Source organism: Gallus gallus, chromosome 7 (genome assembly GCF_016699485.2).
Source record: "Gallus gallus isolate bGalGal1 chromosome 7, bGalGal1.mat.broiler.GRCg7b, whole genome shotgun sequence".
Taxonomy (NCBI): domain Eukaryota; kingdom Metazoa; phylum Chordata; class Aves; order Galliformes; family Phasianidae; genus Gallus; species Gallus gallus.
Genome location: NC_052538.1, coordinates 14836406 through 14862184, shown reverse-complemented (window position 1 = coordinate 14862184; position 25779 = coordinate 14836406). Strand labels below are relative to the sequence as shown.

The 25779-nt window shown below is 35.1% G+C and overlaps 1 protein-coding gene across 1 annotated transcript in view; it reads right to left on the bottom strand.

Moving 5' to 3' along the window:
- The window catches only part of TTN (titin), a 248995-nt gene that overhangs the window by 144833 nt on the left and 78383 nt on the right, over nucleotides 1–25779 (bottom strand). The window contains exons 92-135 of the mRNA XM_046943725.1: nucleotides 25398–25676; nucleotides 25030–25308; nucleotides 24637–24915; nucleotides 23837–24124; nucleotides 23392–23679; nucleotides 22548–22838; nucleotides 21525–21812; nucleotides 20631–20723; nucleotides 20225–20507; nucleotides 19790–19970; nucleotides 19355–19444; nucleotides 19004–19271; nucleotides 18647–18907; nucleotides 17877–18086; nucleotides 17695–17772; nucleotides 17558–17584; nucleotides 16851–16898; nucleotides 16030–16086; nucleotides 15860–15937; nucleotides 15366–15620; nucleotides 14719–14811; nucleotides 14099–14176; nucleotides 12593–12661; nucleotides 11897–11980; nucleotides 11531–11593; nucleotides 11240–11311; nucleotides 10813–10890; nucleotides 10232–10309; nucleotides 9975–10055; nucleotides 9496–9573; nucleotides 9217–9297; nucleotides 8962–9045; nucleotides 8560–8658; nucleotides 7423–7500; nucleotides 6520–6594; nucleotides 6243–6317; nucleotides 5899–5982; nucleotides 5573–5632; nucleotides 5191–5268; nucleotides 4889–4966; nucleotides 3909–3992; nucleotides 3541–3621; nucleotides 1405–1488; nucleotides 876–1205 (exon numbers count right to left, since the gene is read on the bottom strand). Coding sequence (XP_046799681.1) covers nucleotides 876–1205; nucleotides 1405–1488; nucleotides 3541–3621; nucleotides 3909–3992; nucleotides 4889–4966; nucleotides 5191–5268; nucleotides 5573–5632; nucleotides 5899–5982; nucleotides 6243–6317; nucleotides 6520–6594; nucleotides 7423–7500; nucleotides 8560–8658; nucleotides 8962–9045; nucleotides 9217–9297; nucleotides 9496–9573; nucleotides 9975–10055; nucleotides 10232–10309; nucleotides 10813–10890; nucleotides 11240–11311; nucleotides 11531–11593; nucleotides 11897–11980; nucleotides 12593–12661; nucleotides 14099–14176; nucleotides 14719–14811; nucleotides 15366–15620; nucleotides 15860–15937; nucleotides 16030–16086; nucleotides 16851–16898; nucleotides 17558–17584; nucleotides 17695–17772; nucleotides 17877–18086; nucleotides 18647–18907; nucleotides 19004–19271; nucleotides 19355–19444; nucleotides 19790–19970; nucleotides 20225–20507; nucleotides 20631–20723; nucleotides 21525–21812; nucleotides 22548–22838; nucleotides 23392–23679; nucleotides 23837–24124; nucleotides 24637–24915; nucleotides 25030–25308; nucleotides 25398–25676 — 6066 coding nt within the window. The remainder of the gene's footprint in view (nucleotides 1–875; nucleotides 1206–1404; nucleotides 1489–3540; nucleotides 3622–3908; nucleotides 3993–4888; nucleotides 4967–5190; nucleotides 5269–5572; nucleotides 5633–5898; nucleotides 5983–6242; nucleotides 6318–6519; nucleotides 6595–7422; nucleotides 7501–8559; nucleotides 8659–8961; nucleotides 9046–9216; nucleotides 9298–9495; nucleotides 9574–9974; nucleotides 10056–10231; nucleotides 10310–10812; nucleotides 10891–11239; nucleotides 11312–11530; nucleotides 11594–11896; nucleotides 11981–12592; nucleotides 12662–14098; nucleotides 14177–14718; nucleotides 14812–15365; nucleotides 15621–15859; nucleotides 15938–16029; nucleotides 16087–16850; nucleotides 16899–17557; nucleotides 17585–17694; nucleotides 17773–17876; nucleotides 18087–18646; nucleotides 18908–19003; nucleotides 19272–19354; nucleotides 19445–19789; nucleotides 19971–20224; nucleotides 20508–20630; nucleotides 20724–21524; nucleotides 21813–22547; nucleotides 22839–23391; nucleotides 23680–23836; nucleotides 24125–24636; nucleotides 24916–25029; nucleotides 25309–25397; nucleotides 25677–25779) is intronic.

The window sequence follows — 25779 nt, the reverse complement described above, 5'->3', positions numbered from 1 at the left end:
CTAACCAATTTATTAAAATTATAGAGCAAACAACATTAAATATAATTTTTACATTCATAACTTAGTCAAAAGAAATCTTGAACTTCCTTATGGGAAAGAAACAGTATGGATTAATTTGATTCAGAACTGGAAAATATGTTTTATGTACACTTAGACGATTACATCATATTGGAAAACTGGACATAGTACATGTCTTTATTTTAAGAGGTAGAAAGACTTTATTAGCAAGATCTTGGCATGATTTAGTTTTCCTCTCTAAATAGTGAATAACATGTTCACTCTGTTCTAACAACATTGAAATTTTATACTATCAGCATAAACATGATTACTGAGGGAAATATCTAAAAATTAGGGGAATTGAAATACGTCAATTTAATAGAACTTTAATATCTTTGGTTTCCATAAGTAAATACACTAACAACAACTAAAGAATTTTCAAATAATTTTAAGAGGAAGTCACAGAGGCTTGTGTTCTTAAATCACTTATTTTTAATTGCCCTGCCAATTTTCCAGATAAAAAAAAATATATATATATATATATATTTTTGTTACAGTTTTCATGAGCAATTCTAAACATTTTAAGCACAGACTGACAGCAGAATTTGACAAGGACAAAATAAAGTCCAATTAAATTGTCTTGGTTGGTTATACAGACTTCATGTGAAAGAGGAAAGAACATTTATGACATGGAACATTTAAATTTGTAGAAGTAGTGAAGTGTAGGCATAAAGCACACTTTCTACTCTGTATCCTAATCATCGAAAACCTTGGAAAAAAGTAAGCTGTAAAGCATACTGGAACACACTAAGACAAAACTATGATACATTAACAGAAGATACTTCTCATTCTCACGCAATCCTATAACTAAAGTATACCTCTAACTGGTGGTGGAGCCTCCTCTTCATATTGAGGAATTTCCACCTCCTCCTCCTCATATTGAGGAACTTCCTCTTCATAATAAGCAGCTTCTTCTTCATAATGGGTGACTTCTTCCTCTTCATATTGAGGAACTTCTTCATACTGAGGAGCTTCTTCCTCATAGTGACTAACTTCTTCATAATGTTGGACTTCCTCCTCGTAATGGATTACTTCCTTCTCATATCTGGTTACTTCTTCATATTGTGGAACCTCTTCTTCCTCCTCATCCTGAGGAACTTCAATATACACTTTTTCTTTTCGGACAACCATCTTGGGTACTTCAGGCACTTAAAAAGGTAACAATGGAAAGAATTTTAAAATTTAGCACATACATCTTAATAATACTAAGGATCACAAGGCAATGTCAAGTAAGAATTACATCAAAAGACAAACAATTCTCAGAAAACAGATCAGCACCCACTACACATGAAACACACACAACACAGAAAACGTTTATATCATATTTCAATATGTTATCCAGTATACCTTTGGCTGGTGGTCTTGGCATTTTTTTAGGAGGAGAAATTGGTACTCTTTCTTCAATGATAGCCCTTTCTGGTACATCAGGCACTTAAAAGATATAGTATATGTATATTTAAGAATGTTTAGAAGTGGTATTTAAAAGAAAAATATTCTTGTCAAGACAAAAAAATTGTACGAATACATGGTTAATACATAAAAGACAACTGCACTTATTGACACTGGACATGTACTTACAGAACTAAATTAGGCTGCAATTCAATAAAGAAACAATAAACATTTCAAGTGTTTCAAACTCATCATAAGTGTTTGAGATGATTTCTACTTCATCCACTGCTGCCAGCAGTGAAGTTAAGTTTGCTAATGGGAAAAACTCAAAATCCAAATTCCACCAACTACAAAACCACTAAATTCCATTTGCGTCCCCTTTGTCTGTTCTTCTCCACAACAATGACACTTTATAAGACGTCAGTAACAGAACAAAGTCTCGATCACTCTTAGCAAAAGATCTGCAAAGAAAACTCCAGATGAAGATGGGGGAGCACGTAGAAAATGTTTTGTGAGAAGATACAAATGGATAAGATCCCTAGTCTAATTAAGACTAAAAGATTTCATTGTTCAGTGAAGAAGGCATTTCTCTTCTGTCATTTGTTTTACACCATGCCTGGTTTTTCTTCAGTCATGGCAGGCAACCACTCTTTATAACAGCAGAAGAAGTTCCAAAAGATTAAGATGTGAATATGTTCAGATTTTAAGATTTATTCAGGAAAGAATGCATACTGTGTTTAAAAAGCATATTCTCTTCTTTTCCAGCAACAATGTATGGATTTCATTTTCTGAAGCAGGCCTCTTGGGACTTCGTAATCTATATCAAGGGAAGCTGCATGGAAAATTACCATAGTATTGTAACGTCTGGAAGTCAGCAAGGCTTGCTAAGTTTGAGAATAACTTCTATCTTTTTTCTGTCAGATCTGAGATCTTTTTAACTGTAGTGATGGAATCCATTCTGAAAATGTCAAATTTGAGAATTTTCACATCCTTCCTTCAAGTCAAGCTATAGTGACTGTTAATGGAGAGGGAACGGGATGACGTGAAGACTAGCAAGCTATTTAAAAATTTTCTGGTAGATCTCTTGATGTTTAATTGTGAAGGCCAAGTATGTCTAGATTTGAAATCTTAAAGTAAAACTGATTGGAACAGGTAACTGATTGATTTGATTACAAAAACTGCATTGTGCATAAATACTCTTGTCAGGAAAAGCAGGTTTCTATGGTTTCTTTTGTCCCAGCAACGACACTTTTATTTGCCATACCATGGGAGAAAGGGTGAGTTTGATATCCTTTTGTATTGACCCTTATTTTCCAAAACCAGCTGGCATATTACAAAGACAGTCCTCTTCTATCGTCCTCACGATATTCATGACCAGCCTGTCCCCAGACCATTCTCCAATAGACTAAATAAATTATTTAAACTTCACATTGATGTGGTTATATTATTTTTTCAATTCATACTGATATATTCAGAGTGATGTAAAATTTTGTCAACAGCAACAGGAGCAAAAATAGTTAAGTGTGAGCCAACTTGTGAATCATTTTCCACAAATCAATAGATTACTTCCCTAAGTAATATGGCAATGAATTTTCTTTAAGAGCCATGGACTTTCATTAAAACCCTTGACCTGGCAGGTCCAATACATGAGATTATGCTAAGCCATAGCATAAGAATCCCATTTCTTAGCCAGTTGAGAAACAGAGCAGAAAAAAAAGCTGATGCTTTCAGATTTGGGTGAGAGATTATTGTCACAGAAGAAGGGACAGAGTTTCTTTTCAGAAAAGGAAAGCATGTTAATATAAATTAATGAAAATGCTGCCTTGTTTCCCCTCAAAAGTCCAAGATATGGCAGGATTTGCAAAGGAGGGGCTAGTGAAATACTTGAGCTTTCACTACAATAGTAATAATCCAGAAGGAAAGATTTAAGCCTTTTTTGAGATTGAAATATTGTTCTGGGATTCCTTTGGTATTCTACAAGCTCCATCTTTGAGATAAACTAATCACTAAACACGGAACAATAGATTACATTTTGGTGTCTTTTTCTCTGGGCTGTCAAATGTAAATTTGGACAAAGATTCTCTTTGTTCATACCTGTGTATGAAATCTCATCCTTTGTGTGAAGAGAAACGGACACTTCCTCTGACATAGCCCAGTGCTCTTCTTCTGTTGGTACTTTAAAGACAGAGTTTAATTTAATATGCTTTCTGGTGCAATATTGTGTACAAATACATATCCCATTAAGTGTTTCTTAGAAAACTGATTATTCTTTCCAGACACCACTCACACCCAGAGTAATTGGGGAAAATATCTCTACTGTTTTACAAAGATTCTTTTAAGATAGGTGGATGTTGTTCGAGCACTTGAACTATAAAAAAAATGTGCCAGAATGTTAGGTTTTAAGCTCTTATCATATTGCTTTAGGGAAGTCTGTTCACAGATTAATCCATGGGCAGGAGTACCTTCTAGTGGTGGTGACACTTTTCTTTTTGGAACAGCAATGGGGACTCTTTCTTCTTGGATCATTTTCTTTGGCTCTTCTGGCACTTTAAAGACAGTAGTTGTAAGAATACAAAATTCTAAAAGAAATAATGCATTTCCATACAAATTCCATACAAAGAATAACGGACAAACAATTACAAGGAAGTAGAACATATCTTCACATCAATGATACTTACACTAAACACAACAAAAACACAACATACAAACATAAAGACAGTTAAATTCACAGATAAATTGACCAGCAGGATTTCTAATGCATGGTGGCTAGGGAGGCACTAAGTATTTGGGAGAATATTTGTTTGGAGGTGTTCCAAGAATGACTTCACTAGAATTAAATGCTTTGAAACACCTGACAATTTTAGTAGCAGTAGAAATATAAGCTACTAAAGTAATACAGAAAATATTAGACTCACATACAGCGTAAAACACATCAAAAAGCAAACTGCGTAATTACACAAGATAAAGATGCAAAGATGGAGATGAAAGATTTCTCTAGGTCCTCCAGAAACATAATTTCATCACAAAACATTGAGCATACATAACAACATTACATTTCAAAAACAATATCAGGGAAGCAGAACACATTTCTAAGTCTGAAATCTGCCACTCTGAATACTGACAATGTTCTAAAACATTGATATTATTTTTCTAAATGTCTTCACATTTATTTGCTGAGTAAATTGCTTCATTTAGCTCTTCAAAGCTTTTAAGCAGCCAGTGTAATCAATAAAGTTACTAGCAGCTTAAAAGATGCAAGGAATGCAGGCGTGTGACTGTTTCTATGATCTACTGCATTTTTTGCAAGGGAGAAGACAAAATTCCTTTTCATTTATAATCAAGATGGTAGAGAACGGAATACTAGCCCAGCAGATGATGAGTATGATGCATGCATATATCTGACACTTAGAAGCCTTCTCTACTTTGAAAAGAACTTAGATACCTTTAGCTGGTGGAGCGGCCACTTTCCTTGAAACAGGAACAGGAACTTTCTCTTCTGGCACAGTCTTCTTGGGCACTGCTGGCATTTTTAAAGTTTTTGTTTGTTTTAAAAGATTTTGAATTAATCACGAACATTATCAGATGACAAAACACAAAAGCAGAGACCTGACAATTCTTTAACTCAAATACGGAAATGACAGCAAACAACAACAGAACAGCTTGTGCTATACAATTATATGTTATAAATAAAAATCACCATTCAGATAAAAATGCTTTCTTATGTAGCTTTGAAAGATGATATACCTCTTTTGGGTGGAGCCTCATCTTTTTTAGCAACCGCAACTTTTTCTTCTGTGATAATTTGTCTGTGCACTTGAGTCACTTTGAAAGAATAAGAATATTTAATTGTAATATTTGATGTGAGGACACATGGAATTTTTCCTACTTCATCTGATTTTATGCAGAAGAAAATGCTTAGGAAACTTCAACAACAAAAGTGAGACATCACAGAAGTGTTTACTTTAAAACCATAGAGCAAACAAGGCAAACAGTCAGAAGAAAGAGGAGATGCAGACAGAGATTACAGATACTAACGAATAAGAACTTCTTTATGTAAAACACCTGAACACAAATACTGCAAGACAAACAAGAAAATGTTTGATGATGTTATTCTCGCTTTGTTTACCTTTGGTTGACGGTGGTTCTTCAACAGCTATCTCAACAGTGGGCACTTCTTCTGGACGTTCTTAAAAAAGATTGTGCAACTTTAGAAAATGGGACTGACCTCAGCAACAGGCATAACATGAACATATAAATATCCTCAGCAAGACACAATCCATAGTCCATATTTTAGACAAGCAGACATAACTACATGCTTAAAGTTGAAGAAATTCAATATGTGAGATTTATTTATCAACATGCATGCATGTCGAAGAAGGAATGCAGGAATAAAAGATTTTTTAATTATTATTATTATTATTTTTTTGCAAGTGGACCAAACTACAGATATACCTCTTGCTGGTGGAGCCTCCACTTTCTTAGGAACAGGGACAGGTACTTTCTCTTTTGGAGCTGCTTTTTTGTGAACTTCAGGCACTTTAAAAATATGAGCAAGATGGGAAGATGAGAAAGAATAAGCTGTAATGTTTGTAATTATCTACTACATTACTTATTGTCATTTCTTTTAATAATAGCAATTTACTGACTTATTTTTCATAGTAAAAGATAGAATTTGAGACAATCATTCATCATTGAGAGCAGACACTACCCATGACAACATAAAAAGACAGTATGATAAACATTATCCTCTTTAAGAGGCACATATAACATCATCCAAATGAGGAACCATTTTATACCTTTAGCTGCTGGAGCTTCCTTTGGAGCAGCTGGGATTTCTGGTTCAGGGGCAATTCTCCTAGGCTTCTCAGGCACTTTAAGAGATTATAACACATAGTTTTACAAAGAAGAATAGTATCACTTTAGCATACACATGTTTCCTTAATGTAAAAACACACACAAATGTACAGAAACACGTAGTGGCAACATACAGTCAGAATAATGACACAAGGAACACTGAGACAGAAACAATCGTTTTTTGTTTTTGTTTTTTTTTTTAGTGAAAAGAATGTATACCTTTAGGAGGTGGGGCTTCCTTTCTCTTAGGCACAGTTACCTTCTCCTCTATGTAGTAAGACTCCTCTTCAGTCACTTAAAAATAGTAAAATAAAAGTACTTGAATTTCAGTATTTGACATCTATTACTGTCTTTATGGCATTGGTATGTAACAAAATATTTATAAGACGAGAGTAAGCAGTGTGCATAACTAAAATACATCTCTGAAGTCTTTTAAATTCTAGATTGGTACACTCCTACTCTCTCTGAAGCCAGTGGAACAAGACCAAACAACTTAAGACTTGTATTTCTGTGAATTTGTAAATCTGGTATATGAAGTGCCAGATTGGAACTTTCCATTCCTGTGCTTGTTAGTACACTACTATTAAGACTTGTCTACTTCAAGAAAGCTTCACAGATACTTAAAAAAGTCATTAATTCATTGGATAAAGTTATCCCTTGTGAATACTTTCCATGGTGTTGCTTGTGAAGAAAATTGAGACAATCAGTGTACGTTACTGTTCTTCACAGGATTATGTTAACACAGATAAACTCGTAGGTGGAAACAATTTTATCAGTTTCCTGTGAAATGGTATAAGAAACTGGAATACATCATGACATTTTGAAGGGTCTTTACTTCATCTAAGAAACAATGTGAAAGAGTAATTTTTAATAGAGAATTTTTAGAAATAAAAATAAAACAAAGAGACACCTCATTTTCACTGTATTAAGGCAAGAGTAATTACACTTTTCAAAAGCAAGACAAATTGAAAACAGGATTACAGTTTATAAGATATGAAACTTAAGGCATATTTGTGCAGCAGTAAAATTTCCTTTTAAATAGAGTAGATCTTTATGCTATTTTTGATACAAAACAGAACTTTCTTTTTGTTGTTGTCTAGTATTCTTGAAATGTAATCATACCTTCAGAAACCTCTTCTCTGTGAATGGAAACAGATACTTCCTCCGTTTCCTCTTCAGACCATTCTTCAACTATTGGTTCTTTAAAGAAAATATTTAGTTTTATTATTTCTAGTGGATGGATGGATGGTTCTACAGATGGACAAGATGAAGATCAGCTCTTAAAAGTTCTGTATAATAACATGCATATTGTATAGAAAGTGCTGTGCACACATTTATGATCTGTACTAAGTGACCCATGTACCATATTGTGTACTGCTGTCTCTCTCAAATATTTTTCACAGGTCAAATGTCAGCCCATCAGAATGCCTCAACTCCCCAGACCTCCCCCTCACAACAGCTGATGTGGGGAAAGAATTAGATGTTGTTACTTGATCCAACTACATGAAAGTAAGAAGGATACAAGATAAGGGTAGGTCACAAATTGAAAGGAAAACCTGTCATGAATGCCTACAAATATGACCGAATCACGGAAAACATCAACTTGTTCAGTGGTAAAAGACTGATTAGCAGGGGAAAAAGATTAACAGTATATCTGTATATATGAGTATACACTAGCATGTTCATATTTTAGATAGATAACTTCCATACCTTCTTTAAAAAACTCATTAGTATTTTTTTAATAGAATGTATTAATTATATTGACAGGCAAGTCATTAATGGCATAGAAAACAGTCGAAATGTTGATTTCATTGTTCTTGAAACAGATCTGTGTTGGAATTACATCAACTTAAAACAATTAATCCCAGCCTCCATTGAGTATGAGAATCTGATCTAAAAGAGTTCATGTGGAGAAAATAGTACTGCTATCTGCAAGGCTGCAGAGAGCAAAGTAGGGAGTATAAGAAATGGATAGCTGTGGTCCTAAGTGCTGGTATCTAACCTCAACACTATACATCTATACATCTTAATATAATCTCATGGAAGTCTGATGCTAAGATTAGTGGTAGTGTTCCCATACATTTTATGGGATGTTAAGCGGCATTCAGAGGGTATTAACTAGAAGTCTATAAAATATTCCAACAGAAAACTCATTCAAAATAACTAACACAAAGTTCTTGTATATTTTGATCTTGGTCTTAGGGCAAGAGACTTCTAGAAGCAGCACAGGTTTCTCACTGGCATTTGTTAACAATCTACCTTCAGGTGATGGGATTTCTTCTGGAACAGCAATAGATATTCTTTCTTCTGTAATAAGCATTCTTTCTTCAAAAGTTGCTCTCTTCTGCACTTCGGGTACTTTGAAAGATAATAATATTAAATGGATGATTTTCTAATGCCAGTGTGAAAGCCATCTTCCAAAATGCAAATAACTAAGTTTCCAAAGAATTGCTTAAGGGTCTTGAACAAATAACACAACAGAGATTCAACACTTAACATTCACATTTTTGTAAGTAACAACACACAAAAAGATATCCATTGTTTTACTGTCACTATAGCAGTACCGTGGAATTCATAAAGGAAGCACAAATCAATGACAAGACAGAACATACATATAGAAGCTAAGAAACAGCATTTCATCTATTCTACTGGAAAGCATACCTTTAGCTGGAGGAGCTTCAACTTTTTTAGGAACAGCAGGAGGTACCTTTTCTTTAGGGACAGGTTTCTTAGGAACTGCAGGCACTTTTAAAAAAAAGCATTTAATTTTAGGATCTAGAAATTGCAAAACTTGCAAAAGCAACACAAAACAGAAATATATTGTTCAAAAAGAAGATCACACAGACGTTTTGTTTACAAACCACAACTGACTAAATTGAGGGAAATGTTTATGTTCTGAAGACTACAAGACAATACCTTTTGCAGGTGGAGCCTCTTCTACTTTAGGAATCTGAGGCAATTTTTCTTCTGGAACTGGTTTCTTAGGTACTTCTGGTGCTTCAGAGATATTAATTAAACAATATTAAATAAACAGAATTACAAGTGTCTCAAGACTACATCTAAAGCACAATTATCAACAAAACTGACACAAAATACACATAACTAGTATTACTGAAGCACAACTAAACCCAGATTCACCTAACAATAAAGAACAAAGATCAAACAAAACGCTTAAGATATTTGATTTAAGTATACCTTTAGGTGGTGGAGCTGCTTCTCTTTTTGGAACAGCAACTTTTTTCTCTGGGGGAGCTCTTTTAGGCTCCTCTGGCACTTAAAAAACATGAAACAAAACAATTCTGTATTTCAAAGATCTATTCAAGTATTTTACGAATGCATCCATTCGTAAGAATATCAACACACCAGATATCACATAAATATTACACTTAACACAGAAAAATCTAAGACTAACATATAGTTGAAAAAAAACGTTTATCTAATCAGACACTGGAAGCCTCTAAAGTGCTTTGAGATCAATTTCGTAACTTGAGAGAGCTATTTGAGTATGTTACCTGGCCTTAAAAAGTGTTACACGTGCACAAACAATTATACATTTAAAAAAACCCAAACAACAAAAAAACAATCTGGCAAATGTACTTACATATAAACTAAAACCAACAAAAAACAGTAAAAAAAAAAGATATTTGAGAGGTACATTCCATCACTAAATATACCTTTGACAGGTGGAGGTTCTGCTTTGGGAACTGGAATGTGTACTTTTTCTTCAGGTGGAGGTTTTTTAGGCACTTCAGGCACTTTAAAGACATTAAAATGTGTTTAAGGATTCTTGTCAAGGCTTCTGAGTTGTCTTAGATGAGAACAGACATACAATACACATATACTACATATGCTTATATTCAAAATTGAGTAGTAGCTAGAATGAAACAACAGTACAAGACTGGTTAAAGTTTACTTTCAAAAGATGCTGTACCTTTTACTGGGGGAGACACCTCCTTCTTAGCAACAGCAACTTTCCTTTCTGGAACAGGTTTCTTAGGGACCTCAGGCACTTGGAAAGCATTGCCAAAGAGAGAGAGCTTTAGTTTTCACAGCACTTTTTCAGATTTCAAGAGTGTTTTACAGCACACAATGTCTGGGCAAGTAGTTAAACACTGCAGCACAGTACATTGTACAAGCCTTTGGACATAATGCAGACTATTTAGGAAAGACACTAAAATACAACATAAAATTCCAGTATCAACATTTATGTGCTATCACTTTTTTTTCTGGCACTCTATTGAAGAAAAAATATCCTACTCTTACCTGCAAAAAACACACAGCCAAAGCAAACACAAGAAACAAAAAAGATTATTAAGAAAGAGAAAAGCCAACACTGAGACACATTCAAGCACTGTAAACTTGGTACAGCACATGGCAAAGAAAGAAGATAATGCAAAATGAAAGGCACATAGATAGCATATTCATAAAAACATTCAAGACAGCTTACAAAAATATACTGAAAGATAGTAAGATTATTCGGTTTTTTTTTTTAAACTTGGGTAGAAGAAGTACCTTTAGCAGGTGGAGCTTCTTTTGGGACAGGAACAGGCTTTCTTTCTTCAGGGACATGCCTCTTTGGTATCTCAGGCACTTTAAAGAGATATGTGGTGAACATTTAGAAGATGGAAAGAGATATAGTACATTGCTGTAGGCTGTTTTCAACATGCTGTGTAAGCAAACACAGCATGATAAAAAATATGCTGTTTTTCAGACAGGTAAATACGCTCAAATTTTCAAAAAAAAAAATCAAAGATTTAATTAAAGTAGTGATTACGAAGTAGATTTGGAAATGTAGTAGGAGATGATGTTTGAGGGTAGAGTCATAGAGAAATGGAAAGATCTGAGGTCTGATATGCTGTTCTTTGGTATAGAGTGGTACAGACAAATAATGTGAAATTAAAAAAGAAATTTAGGCAGATGATGCAAAGATTTAATTCACCTTCAACATGGTGAGTTTCCAGTTCTTCAGAAATGACCTCTCGTTCTTCCTCCTCTTCAACTTCCTTATGTGCTGCAACAGGAATTTGAAAGATATTAAATATGGAGATGTGAAATCCCAATGTCTGTAGTAAATGTGAAATACTTTTAAGATATATGTTCAGTACACAAAGGTCCATTGACAATATATGCTAATGTTGTCCAGAAAAATCAATTGAATGTGCAGTTTTAAGATTCAAATAGTTTAAAAAATCTTAAATATTGATTAGTGTCTCATTCTTAAGCAATCTACCTTCAATGGGGTAAACAGCTTCAAAGAATCTTTCTTCAACTGTTTTCTCATGCTCTGTTGGCTCTTCAAAGAGAAGCATTTAAACAATGTTTAGAAAAAAATAGCTTAGATGTTAAATCTGTTAATCTAAAGAAAACTGAGGCTACATAACACAATGAACAAAAAGAAGCAATGCATCTCGAAACATAAATATGTCTAAATATGTAATTTGAAACAAAAATTGATTTAAAGGAAATATAGCAGGACAGAAAGTACTGATTTTTTTGTTTGTTTGTTTTGGGTGTGGGTTTTTTTAAATTACTATTTGTTTGTTCTTTAATTTGGTTTTACAATTTTTGTTTGTTTGTTTTGTTTCTTTTTACATACCTGTGACATATGAGTACTCTTCTTCTCTGTGGACAGAAACCGACATCTTTTCTTCTGAAATAGTCCATCTTTCTACTGTCGGTACTTTAAAGATAGGATTTTGTTTTAGTATTTTATATTATAGATCCACAGCAGTGGTAGAGAGCATGTGAATTTTTATGAAATCTGTATCTGTATTGTATGCTAACATCTTAGACATATTTAGACAGTCAGTAATGACATTCTAAAATATTGAACACAGAACAAGAACAGATGTAAAATTTACTATGTTAGGATCTAAAGATACAGGTACTCTTAACACCAGAATTTAAAATAAACTCATGCTCAGACTTCTGCAATTAGTGTATCACAATGACTTCAAAGGCATTTCTTCAAAGAAGTGTTAGGGCACTGAGGCATTGTCATGTAAGCATGGGCCAACAGGCAGAACAGATAAAAGAGAAAACTAAATCACAGTACACTGTCTGACAGACTGTTTAAATACAAAACACAAAGACAGCCACAAACATGAGGAAAACATACTTTATGACAGGCAAAATCATGGTAGACATACATTTTACACAGTGAAAGTAGTCACAGCATAATCAGTACAACAGATCCAGGTACATGCACAGTTCTTTATGTTCACAAGAGACACAAGAATTCACAAGGTACTGGAAAAATTGTAAAGTACAATTGAAAGGCGCTGATCTTTACCTTCCTTTTTCATAACTTTTTCCTCGATGATCATTGGTGTAGGTTTTGCTGATGGGATTTTCTTGGTAACTGTTAGCATTAAATTTAGTTAATCAGACGTGTATTTAGATAACAAATTTTTTTTTAGAATAAAACAAATCTACAGCTTTTTAGGAATAATGTTGGAAACACAAAAAACATAATCTAGCTCAGCAGCTAAGCCAGGCTCTTCAGAACCATGTAAAGCAAGAAAAAGAAAGTGCTTGCTTCTTTTAATTTGCTGCCTTCTAAAGGGGCTGAGTAACTCGGGATGTTTAGTATGCAGATAGTCATTGTCCTGACATATTTTGAATTCTAGCCAATGAACTCCTGGTGCAGAATGGTAAATGCTATATGAGAAGACTGCTTACCAAGAGAATAAAGATGCTTCTTAATTACAAACTTATAACTAAGTCAAGGTGGAAATCTGAGGAAAATGGAGATTTCACATCTTGAGCTTAAAGTGAAACATTTTTTGTCGCTTGATGCAATTCTACACTTCCTATTTTAAAGCATCCATTGCCAACATCTATATTCCCTATTTTCATCTAAAAAGCTTTTTTTCTTCCTTTTACAAAATACTGCAGAAGCCATTATTACAGCTGTTTCAAAGACTGACAAATTAGTCAGATCCATGTGAAATGAATAATAGAATCATAGAATTGCTCAGGTCAGAAAAGACCTTAAAGATCATCAAGTCCAACTGCAAACTAACCATACTACCCTAACTCTAACAACCCTCTGCTAAATCATGTTCCTGAGCACCACATCCAAATGGTTTTTAAACACATCCAGGGATGGTGAGTCAACCACCTCCCTGGGGAGCCCGTTCCAGTGCTTATCAACCCTTTCTGTAAAGAAGATTTTCCTGATATCCAACCTAAACCTTCCCTGGCACAAAGTGAGATCATTTCCCCTTGTTCTGTCACCTGTCACCAGTGACAAGAGACCAACCCCACTCTCACTGCAATCACCTTTCAGGGATTGGAAGATAGCAATAAGGTCTCCCCTCAGCCTCCTCTTCCCCAGACTAAACAGCCCCAATTCCTCCAGTCTCTCCTTGTAGGGCATATTCTCCAAGCCTTTCACAAGCCTTGTTGCCCTTCTTTGGACCTGCTCCAGCACCTTCATGTCCTTTCTGTACTGAGGTGCCCAAAACTGAACACAGTACTCGAGGTGGGGCCTCATCAGTACTGGGTACAGGAGCAGGATTACTTCCCTAGTCCTGCTCACCACACCATTCCTGATACAAGCCAGGATGCCATTGGCCTTCTTGGCCACCTGGGCACACTGCTGGCTCACATTCAGCCAACTGTCCATCAGAACACCAAGATCCCATTCTGTCAGGCAGCTTTCCAGCCACTCCTCCCCAAGCCTGTAGGGTTATCTGGGGTTGTTGTCACCAAACAAGCATATGCATATTAGCTAAGTAACAATAGCTGCTACTTGCACGTATATAAAACATTAAGGTAATTAAGCAGTAGTTACCCTCAGCCTGTTTGAGTTTTTCCTCTGCAACCCTCTGAGTGGTAATCTCAACTTTTTCATCAACAGGTTTCTTGACAACTGTAAGCAATACAAATATACTCATCATTTTTGTTATCTTGCAAAATTATTTTTCAGATATAACTAGAACTAACTTTTCCTGTTTAAGATGTGAGCATTCAATGCATTATTCAGCACACTGTTCACTGCCATTGAACAATGGTGGTAAAGGCATTCATGAAATAGGCAATATGGCCCACCTTCCCCCAAGAGATATGCATTGATCTATATGAACAGTTCTCAGAACTACAGCTTTCACTGGCTCAAAAACATCACTTAGGTCCAAGGCTAATATATTGTAAGAGGGAAAGATAACTGAAGCATAGCTTGATTTTACTAACAGTTCTGGTTTTGCTTCAATCATTTTGTCATATTCTCTCTCTGCAGGAATATCTGAAGTGAGTGAACAGAAAGGTTGCCATGGCCCTTGGTCATGTCACTGTTCAACAAGATCATTCTCTCCTATTCAAGGAAATGTGAATAGCCATTGCAGTACAGCTTGAAGGAGCAGTATGAGAGAGGTAAATATGAACACTGCTGTTACTTTTGCAAGTATGACATACCTTTATGAACTGTAACTTCTTTCTTTTCTTTCTTTTCAGCTGTAATTGCTGGAGGCTTTCGCTCAGGCACAGGCTTCTTAGGAACTTCCACCACTTTAAAAATAAAAACATTTCCTAATGATGAAAATTATATTTTCTAAAGGCTCACAAAAGTAATAGTTACATCATTATAAGATTATGAAGTTGAAACATACACACACACAGTTTTGAAGATTGAACTGTTGCAGTACATTTTTTTGCTCATTTCCATGTTTTTCCATTAAAATCACATTCCGGTCATAGAGGCACACTACTATCTTAAACAGCATACAAGCTGAAGCATACAAGGAATTGCAAAATTATCCAGCCATTAGCATAAAAAATTGATGTCTGAAACATTAATCTAAATCAAGTTTATCTAGAATGCATGAATGTGTGAAAATGATAGCAGAAATATCCCAAACAACTAAAAATAAAACAAATTACAAATTTATAATTCATATTATATTTTAGAGATGGCCCAATCCGCAAAGTTTGCTGTTATAGTGTAGCATTTTCCATTTGCATCTACAACTTGCCATACCATGGTCCTCATATTATCAACTACTAGTTACAACTTGGCAGCACGATTAGATTCAAGTGGTAAAACAATTCTAATTCTTTTATACCTTCTTCATGAATGATTTGTTCTTCTTCATAAGCCACCTCTCTTTTATCGTAAGTTTCTTCCCATTCCTCTTCCCCTTCATCATAACCTTCTTCTTTGAAATAATAATCATGGTCTTCTCCATAATCTTCTTCCCATTCTTCATAAACTTTTTTGGGCTTTTCATATATTTCCATTTTTTCTTCATGTATCTCTTCTCTCCTTGCCATAGATGTTATTTTGACCTCTTTGGGCTTCTCTGGCAGTATCTCAGGAACTTAAAAAACAAAACAAACCAACCATGTTACCATCATAGCCTGGAATCTACAAAGTGTATTGGATGTTCACAGTTAGTGAAATTAGTTCTTCCTTGCAAATAGCGTTATGTGAGGTTTTTTTAAATAAGATCTGTAAGATTTAACATAAACACAGAAATCAAAGAGACATCTGTTCCAGAAAATAATTTTACTATTTTAAAGAGAGTATTTGTTGTGTTGTTTTTTTTTTTTAAGTTACCTTCAGGTGGTGGGATTTCCTTGGGACCCTTTTTAACCACCTTTTTCGAGACTTTCTTTACTGGAACTTTCTTTTCTGCTTAAAATATATATATATGAAAATTTAAGTTAAAACAAAAGAATACGTAATTAAACATATGCACGCTATCTAATTACTTAAAATATTCTTACCTGGCTTTTTCTCCTCTGGTGTTGGAATGAGGGGCAGAAGAATAGGAATAGGGGCAGCTTGTGAAAAAAACAAAACAAACAAAAAAACCAGAATATTTAGAATAAGAATGAAGTATTGACTTCTAATTGAAGAGCAATCTTATTGCATTTGAAAAACAGGCAGAGATTTTTTTTACTGTAATTGCAGAATAAGAGCAAAACTGGTGCTCACTCTGATAGTTCACTGTAGCTGGAACAATGCATTTTGAGTGGAAATCTGTAGTCGACCTTTATTTGAATTCTCACACTTGGAAGCTTTATTTCCTAGCATAATTTTCCTTTCCTTGATGATAGTAACTCATCCAGATATAAAATCTTTTCCCTCCTGCTGCGTCTCAAAGCATTTACCAAATTATCATGGAAATGAAACAAAGGATGAACTTCTAGGTCCACACTAAACTACTGAATCTGGTAGAAACATATGTAACACTTGTTGTCTGTAGTCCACTAATAGAGTCTGGGGAGCTGGTCATACACACCCAATCTGTTTGTACAGCTTCAAAATAATCTTAATAATCTTTGTCTTTTATTTTCTATTAACATCGTTTTACTTTTTTTTTCTTTTCTTTTCAAAAGAGCACTCCTATCTATGGTTTTCACCTTCCACACTGCAAAGTAAGACTAGCCAAGCCAAGGCTTGCTCTTACCATAAATCTAAAAAGGGGACTAACTAGATCCTATTGAGACCTTACCTATGATCTTTCTTTGAGGTTCCTACTGCCTTGTTGTTTCAATACTGATATAAAAGAGAACTACGAAACAAGTATGGTTTGTTATTTTACCTTCAGCTGGTTTTTGAGGTGGAACTGCTACCTTGGCATCAGGAACATCTAGAAAATAAAAACATTTAACTGTGTAAAAAAATTGATAACTGAATTTGCTGCTGTCAAGGTCCATGGTGTTTCATTTTTTCTTATTCTAGCAGAAAAACAGTTATCTTGGCCCTCAAGCATAAGAAACCCAATGTATACATAACTATTTGAATTAATCTTTTTATTTGGTCAGACTTTACACTGTTACATCTTATTTCTATATACTGCTCACCTCATTCTGGAGTAGAGTCTACCTTAATAACATTCAGAAAGGAAGATCATTATGTATTATAAGGAGACTATTGCTATCTATTTTGCTTCCTTGGTTAATTATTTTTCAGCTGTGATGAGGACATTGATTATATTCATTGGTATCTCTTCATTGCTGTATTCCTCAGTCATTTAAATGAACTCATTTCTTCTAGAGAACGCAGCTTCTCATACCGCACAAAATAAGATCTCAGACATGATGATAATCAGTGATTTCAGAGCTACCACAGTAGTAATTGTCATAGTGTATAAGAATAAATAGTTCCTCACGTATACAGGTAAGGAATATTTTTTCAGAGTGTAGGTTTGACTTACTACAACCAGGAAAAAAAGGATAAAGCAGAACAATGCATCCTATCTATGACAGATAACAGACATCTTGTGCTAATCTTGTGCATGATCTTTACCTGGAGGCTTCAACTCCAGTTTGATTTCTGCAAAAGAAAAATAAATTTCTTTCAGAATTATTTGCTCCAGAATCATGTTTTAAACTCACAAATTTGCAGATGCTATGGTCACAAATTTGTTTCAAAAATCTGCTAACCTTTGGTTACCAGATAGAGCTCTGCAGTGCTTCTTGCTTCTCCCCTTGGTTCAAGACGAGCAATTACAGAATATACACCTGCAACAGCCAAGAATTTTGTATTGGTACGACTTTATAATTAAAAAACCACACAGCAAAATCAGATAAAGTGGAATCAGTCCAAATACTCCATTAATTTTTACCTTCATCTTCTGCAGTAACGTTGTGAATAGTCATATAATGACAACGACCTTCACTTCTGAAGCTGTACTTTGGGCTTTCTGTCAGTTCAGTGGGGCCTTTATACCATGTCACAACTGCATCATCAAAGGACACTTCACACTCAAAGGTAGCAGACTGATGTTCGCTTACTACAATGTTCTGTATGCTCTTTGTGAACTGAATTGGTTCAGCTGTTTTAGAAACAAAAATAAATAAGTTATTGTTTATCATTCAGGCCATTTAGCTTACATGATAATAACTACGTCAAAGTAAGGTATAATAACAAGTAAGAAACAAGAGTTTCCATCTACTGTGAAGTTTTCTACATAAGAATGAAGATTAGAAGATGTAAGAATATAAATGTAATAAGATTGCTGTAGATATATTATACAAGAGAAGTCATTAGGGAAATAAAGAGAAGGTAAAGAATAATTAAGAGAAAGAGGAAATCCGAGGAAAAAGAGGAAAATACGAGAGCATCAGAAAAGAAGAAAATACAAGAAAATAGGACTGGTAATTTCAGCCCAAGAGGTCATTACTAATGATGACTTAGTTTAGAATATTAAATTACACAAATACTATCACATATGGTTCAAAGAGAAAGAGCAGCAAAACTTCTTGTATGACCAATTCCCAAGTTTGAGGATATTTCTTTAAGAAATCACTTTTATTTTCATCTTTTCTGTTAATGGAATATCCAGCAACTGTTTATCACTACTGTAATAAAGAGATTCTATATCTGTTTACAAACCTTCAATGGTCAGATCAGCAGTTGTTTCTAGATTGTCAAGCTTGCAGGTATACTGTCCCTGGTCTTCTGTTCTAACATCCTTGATGATGAGTTTGTGTACTTTGTCGGAGACTTGTGTTGAATATCTCCCTCCTATCTTAATTGGCCTCCCATTTCTATACCACTGAGACTTGGCATTTGGGATAGAAAACTGACAAGACAGCGTGCATGTGTTTCCTTCCTTGAAAGTAGTGTCATGAAGATGCCGTTCAACTGCAGGCTCTATTAGCATGTTAAAACATATATTTTAGCAGACATCAGACAGTAGAATAAATTAAGTAAAAATTACTTCAAATACACAGTTCAAAATATACTTACCAATCACAGTTAGCCTAGCACTGGCAATGTGTGGTCCACATACAATTCTGTAATTTCCTTGATCTTCAAGTTGGCAGTTTTTGATTTTCAGTATGTGTCGATCACCTTCAATTTTAATTTTGTATTTGTCACTGGAGTCCAGTTTCTGAGTTCCCTTGTACCATGAAAGTTTAATTTCTGGATAGTTAATTTTAATCTCACATTCAAAGATAGCATCTTCATCTGTTAAAACCGTCTGATTTTCAATGTCTCTGATTAGAGTAACAGGCTAAAAAAATATTAGTTTAAATTAGTTTCATATTTCTTGTTATGGGTTTGAATATTTCATGAATCAGGACAAAAATATGTTACCTCTGTCTGTGTAAGCCGTTGCTGAATAAATGCTACAAGTTCTTCAAACTCCTGGTCCTCTTTTTGAGCCTTTTCTGTGAGCTCAATTTCCTGTAATAAGACAAAATGCACTTAATGATTATAGGATATTAAATGCCAAGTTGGCATGTTTATCCAACACAGAGTTAGTTCCTACATCAAATTTGATGTAGCCATACTGTAACTAGCCTATCTTCCTATCTTAAAAATAGCAGCCACATGGTCAAGACAGAACACACTTGGCCAGAAGGGCCATCCCTTCTCTTTGGTTTGAGCATGCAGGAAATTGAGAACTATCAGTAAAAGATCTGAACAGATTCCAGAAAAGCCTGTACAGAAAGTACAGGTCAGCAGGTCTGTTCACAAGAACTTTGTTACTCTTAACAAAAACAATGCTGTAGTGGTGATATATCTTACCAATCTATGACTTTCTTCCTCTCTGGTTTGTTTTAGTAACTCGAAAGCTTGCAGGAGGCCACGGAAATCAGTAATTCCATACATGCGAGCATATTTCTCATATTCTTTGGGATCAACATTTTTGAGAAGTTCCAAGATATCAATAGTTTGCTCTTCATCTTCCTTCTTTTTTGTTGGAATTCTATTCAAACCAACAACATACGTTAAATATATGATTTAATTTTCCTGGAAAGATGTTCACTGAAAAAGAGTCAATCAACTTAGAACTGCTACATACAGCGCAATCCCTTACTGTAACCTACTCAGGTGCTTCTATTTTCAGTACACAATTATAGATGTATAACGAACATTAAAATATTATATCTTGGATCTGAGTCATATAATCAAAAAGTTCTGTCTTGATGGCAAAGTAGTTTATACAAATTCTGCATATACCTTTTCAGTTTTCCCCTGACATCCTCTTCAACGACTTCTTGCTTCCTTTCTTCAACTTGCAGGTTGACACTCCTCTCAATTTCACCATGTTGGTTAAAAGCTACACATTTGTACAAGCCAGAATCAGTTTTTGTCGTGTCCTTTATTTCCAGTTTGGCTTCATCTCCTCTCTGCTGGATTATAATGCGACCTCCTTGGTTGAGTTGTCTCCATTTCCCCTTCATCCACTTAACATTTGGAATTGGGTCTCCTCCAACTTTTGCAATAAATGTTGCAACAGTCTCTGCAGAAAGATGCAAATGTGGAGGCTAAGTCTTTTCTAGGTATTTCTATGACAGCAGGTCATGATCTCAAGCATCAGGTATAGGAAAATGGAAAACAATATAATTTTAGAAAGAATTCTTACTTTCCATGACTTTGATACTCTGAGGCTCTGATACAAAATAAAGTTTTCCTTCTATGTCTGCTTTCTTAGCTGCTGATACAGCTGCCGCTTTTTCTGGGGAAAAAAAACCAACAAAATGAGATGTACAGAATCACAGAATTGGTTATCTTGAAAGGAACCTGTACAGGACTCAAGCTGATTGCCCAGAGCCTTCTAGATGAAACTGAACATTATGGGCCACGTTGTGCTCTTCACTAACTTCAGTCATGTCATTTATATTTTCACGGATGCAAATTCATCGATGGATATGCAAATTGCATTTTTTTTTAAACAGTGATCTGCTGATTTCTTTTTCTTTTGTGTAGTTCTTATCTTTCCTGCTACCCATATAGTGACAAACAAACCGCTTCTATATATTACCGGACCTTCGTGACTTGAATGCATTGGTAAGACAGGACACTACATGGGAGGTATATTTACTTCTAGCTATAATTTCAAAATGCACTGGAGCTTTAACAGCTTTGAAGCAAGTAACCTCTAAGGCCAAATCAAACTCCTCCTTTTGTACTTTCTTTTAATAAACACCACTATTACAAAAAAACATGCATAGATGAATGCAATTTTAACTAACTTAGCTTTCCTTTTTGTTAAATTCTGTGATTAGGTTTAGGAACTAAATTCTTAATATTTCCAGTGAGGATATATTATTGGTTTGACACTGATCTCACACAGTTTATGTTGCTATTTATATATGAACTATTTTTCAATATACTGTCTTCACAGATTGCATAGTTTTGCAAAGAACTAAAATATACTAGTTGTTTGCTGTTGTGTCTTTGCTCCAGCCAAAACAAAGCAGGATGGAGTTTTGTTTTAAATTTCCATCACGTGCCTTGATCCTGCCTTTAACTGTACCTTTAACTGTCACTTTAGATCTGCAAGTGTCAGTGCCAGCCACATTCGAAGCTTTGCACACGTATTCTCCTGAGTCAGATTTGGTAACTGCAGCAAGTTCCAGAAGAGCTACTCCATTAGCAAAGCTGAAGCTGCATCTTTCAGAAGCTCTTATTTCTCTTCCTGCCTTCAGCCACTGAATCCGGATTGGCTCTGATCCTCGGACATGGCAGCTGAGCTGCAGGGTATCACCTTCCTCTGTTGCTGCTGGCTGAAGAGGCTGGTCAAAAACTGGAGGCTTTTTAGGTTCTGAAATGTGAAAATGCTTCAGTGAATTCTCCAAGAAGGAAAGTATGATTAAGAGTGTAGAAGAAAAAGAAATACATGTGATTCTTAAGAAAGAAAATGGCAAGCAATGAGCAAGAATAAGAAATCTGAGAATACCAATCACAGTTCTAAAAAATATAATTAATATCTAGGCAGTATACTTTGAATGCAAACATGCAAGGAGTGCTTTATATAACACATTTTCTGCACACAGTAAGGACATTAACATGAAAAAATAGTAGAACTAAAGTACTGCTATTAGTCTGCAAAACTACATAGGTATTGGTAGAGAAACAAATACAGAATCTCCCGCAGTAGCATTAGGACAATGTGCCATGCTGCCCAAGCTTAGTTCTAAGTGCATAGAAAAATTGTTATTCTACAAAAAAAAAGACAATGATTAAAGATTCAACCAAAATATCATGTTAAAGATTTCAATATTTACTTTAGATAAGCCATAGTAAGTAGTGAATAAGAAGTCACTCCCTGAAGAAATGGTTTGATTTCCCTCAAACTGAAAGATCCCTTGATATTGTGGTTCAAATCAGTTTTATCTTGCCCATCTCAGTACAAATTATTGATGTTAAGGTAAGCAAATATATATATGCATATGCAATTAATTTATTAGCTGTACAAGTTCATAAGATAGAAGCTGTATATTTGCAGCTAACATACAGAGAAAAGTAAGAAGTAAAGAAAAACATGACTTCAACTAACCTCTGATAACAACAGAGGATGTACACAACACACTTCCTGCTTCATTGGACACTTTGCAGGTATATAAACCAGCATCTGATTGCCCTACGCTCTTGATATGCAAAAGCAAGGTATTGTTTTTGAATGATATTTCACAGTGAGGACTTGAATGAACTTCTTGATTGTTTTTATACCAAGAAACAGTGAGAGGCTGAGAGCCAGCAACACGGCCCTCAAGTTTAAGTTCATTCCCTTCTGTTTCTTCTACTGCTTCAGAGAGTTTCCTAGTAAAAGTGGGTGGAGTTTTTCGTTCTGTAAAAACAAAACAAAACAAAAAAAACATTTGCATCAAACCTGATATGAATAATTCTAAAGAAATTATTTCAAGAAAAAAAGATTAACATTGGGGAATCAATATTTGCTCTCATTTAAATAGGACTGTTTTTAGATTTTTTTAGTGTGAGTAAGCTAAGATCAACAGCAAGTGTCTTAATAATACATTCACTGTTAGTTGATTTTCCTATGTGCATAAAAGCAACAAAAAAACCCCACCTCTTTTACACTGATCTAAGGCAAATGACCTTAAAAACAAAAGATTTTTGTTGAGTTATCAAGAAAGAAGTATAGCAAAGACTATAAAGAAATTAGTTTGAAGAACATATTATTCCTTTCCTTCTCCCACTGTTGTTAATGACCCTTCCAAATTCCCTCCAAAGACTCATGTGTAATTCCAGGTAGGTGTTTTTGAGGTGTATCATACAAGTTACGCTTCAAGGTTTTTCTCAAACTTGTCTTGCAGCAATTAGGCTAACTTCCTTTTCAATTAAAAGAAAAATGTACACAGAATGTATTATTTATTCAGTACCTTTAACATTCAGTTGTGCTGTACAAGAATCCTTTCCAACTTCATTGCTAGCATAGCATGTGTACTTTCCAGAGTCTCCCCTGTCCACTCTCAAGATGGTCAAATGGGCTGTGTTTTCTACATAACTGATCTGATAGTTTCCTCCTGTTCTAATTTCCTGGTTATCTTTTGCCCAGGTGACTCTAATAGGCTGTGTTCCAGAAATGTGACACTCAAAGTCAGCACTTTCTCCAATAATACCATCCACAGGTGTAATTGGGGTATCAAAGAATGGAGGAGTCTTCCCTTCTGAAGAGTGAATGAAATAAAAAAGCATCATGTTAACATCTCAATTTGCTGTAAACCTCTGTGAAAGAAATACTATTATTTTTACAATATTAAATACATATATACAGTAGAAGTGAGTTTTAAGATATTTCCATTAAATATTTCACAGCCCACAGACCTGTAAGGACAAGTTTGCCACTAGAAGAAGCAGTTCCAATAGCATTGCTTGCTGTGCAGGTATATTGCCCCATAAGGCTCTTGTCAGTCTTCAAAATCTGCAGAATTGCTACATTATCTATGAAGGATGTGTGAACATTGTAGTCTTCTTTTACGCGTACATTGTCTTTAAACCAAGATACTTCAATAGGTTCCGAACCAGCAATGCCACAATCAAATGTAACCGGTAAGCCAACAGTTTCATGAACATCTCTTAATTTTCGTGTAAAAGAAGGAGGAAGTTTACGCTCTGTAAGAAAACAGGTATTGTGTGGTGAGTGCTTTCAGATGCTTTGCACCTGATGTGGTGCTCACCAGTAATCAATGATTAAGTGATTCATACAATGGATTTCTGCGAATAACTTATTAAAAATTTTATACACTATATCATTTAATTTGGGAGCTGATGTATAAAGGGCACAGTACATTTAGTTGTAGGAAAATATAAAACCATTCTGCCCTCAGTTGCCCCCCAGTGAGCTTATTTAACACCCAGGACTGTCAGGCAGAAACAATCAGAAAAATTTCTTAAGTGTGTAATGAAGATGTAGAACTTTCTATTCCTACAGAAGAAATGAGATCAGTGAGAGATGAATTTCAATTTGCCTTAATGGAAGGCCTTTGTTAATAGAAGACAGGGTATCTTACTGGGCAGGAAAGAGCAGAGCTTTTAAAAAGGAAAAAGTAATCTTAGTTTTTGAAAGAGCAAATACACTTAAGAAATGTAGGCCATTTTCCTAATTTTTAGAAAGAATTATTCACCTTGAACGGTAAGCAAAGAGGATGAAGTAGCCTCCCCAACAGTGTTTTCTACTTTGCAGATGTACTCCCCACTGTCATCGCTGTCCACTTGGCTGAAGACCAGAGTAGCAACTTGGTTCTTAAAGTGCATTTTCACAGTAGCCGTTCCTCTCAGCTTTGTATCACCTTTGTACCATGACACAATCATTTCTGGTGTTCCAGCAACCTGGCACTGTAAGGACGCAGAATCCCCAACAGTCACCTGCACTGGCTCCAAAGGTGTAACGAAGTAAGGTGGTTCTAAAGAACAAACACATGGTATTAGCACACACATACACACAAAAATGGTATGGTACAGTGACTACTAGTGGTTGAAATAACACCTGATGAAATGATAGTGGCTTGATGACGCACCTAGTATTGTAATTGCACCATGACAATTATCTTGTCCAGAGTCATTTTCAATATGGCAAGAATACTGCCCCTGATCTTCCAGTTTGCTATTAGGGATTTCCAGTATGGCAGAAGTTTCTGTAGTGGTGATGCTACACTTTTCAGAGTGTTTTAATATTACTCCATTTTTCTTCCATGTCACTGAAATTGGTGGAGTACCCGTATATGTGCATTCCAAGATCAAATTTTTTCCCTTCTCTACACTTAAATCATTCACCTTCATCACAAACTTTGCTGGTTCTATAACAAATGATAAGAAGAAAATAAATTAAGTAAAACCAGGAGATTATTTCTATGAAGTAGTGTAAGAAACGGTAGTCTGCACAAACCTTTGACAAAAAGATGTGTTGTGCAAGAAATCTTCCCTGCCTCATTAGAGACCTGGCAGGTGTAGTCTCCACTCTGAAGCGGCTGTACATCAAATAGCTCCAATTCTGCAACGGAGTCTTGCAAGGTGATGTTGCATTTGTGTCCTGGTGCTAGCTCAATGCTACCTCTAAACCACTTAACTTCCAATGGAGGGGAGCCTTTTACGATACTTGTAAATGTGATGTTTTCTCCAGACAGAACATTAAATGGTTCAGGTTTCTTCACAAAAGATGGTGGTTCTAAGTATACAGATAAAACAGACAAAGTAGTAGTACATTTGATCTTCTGATGAAGAGTGTGTAACAAAAGAATTAAGCCTTTTTGTAAACAAATTTGTGTCAT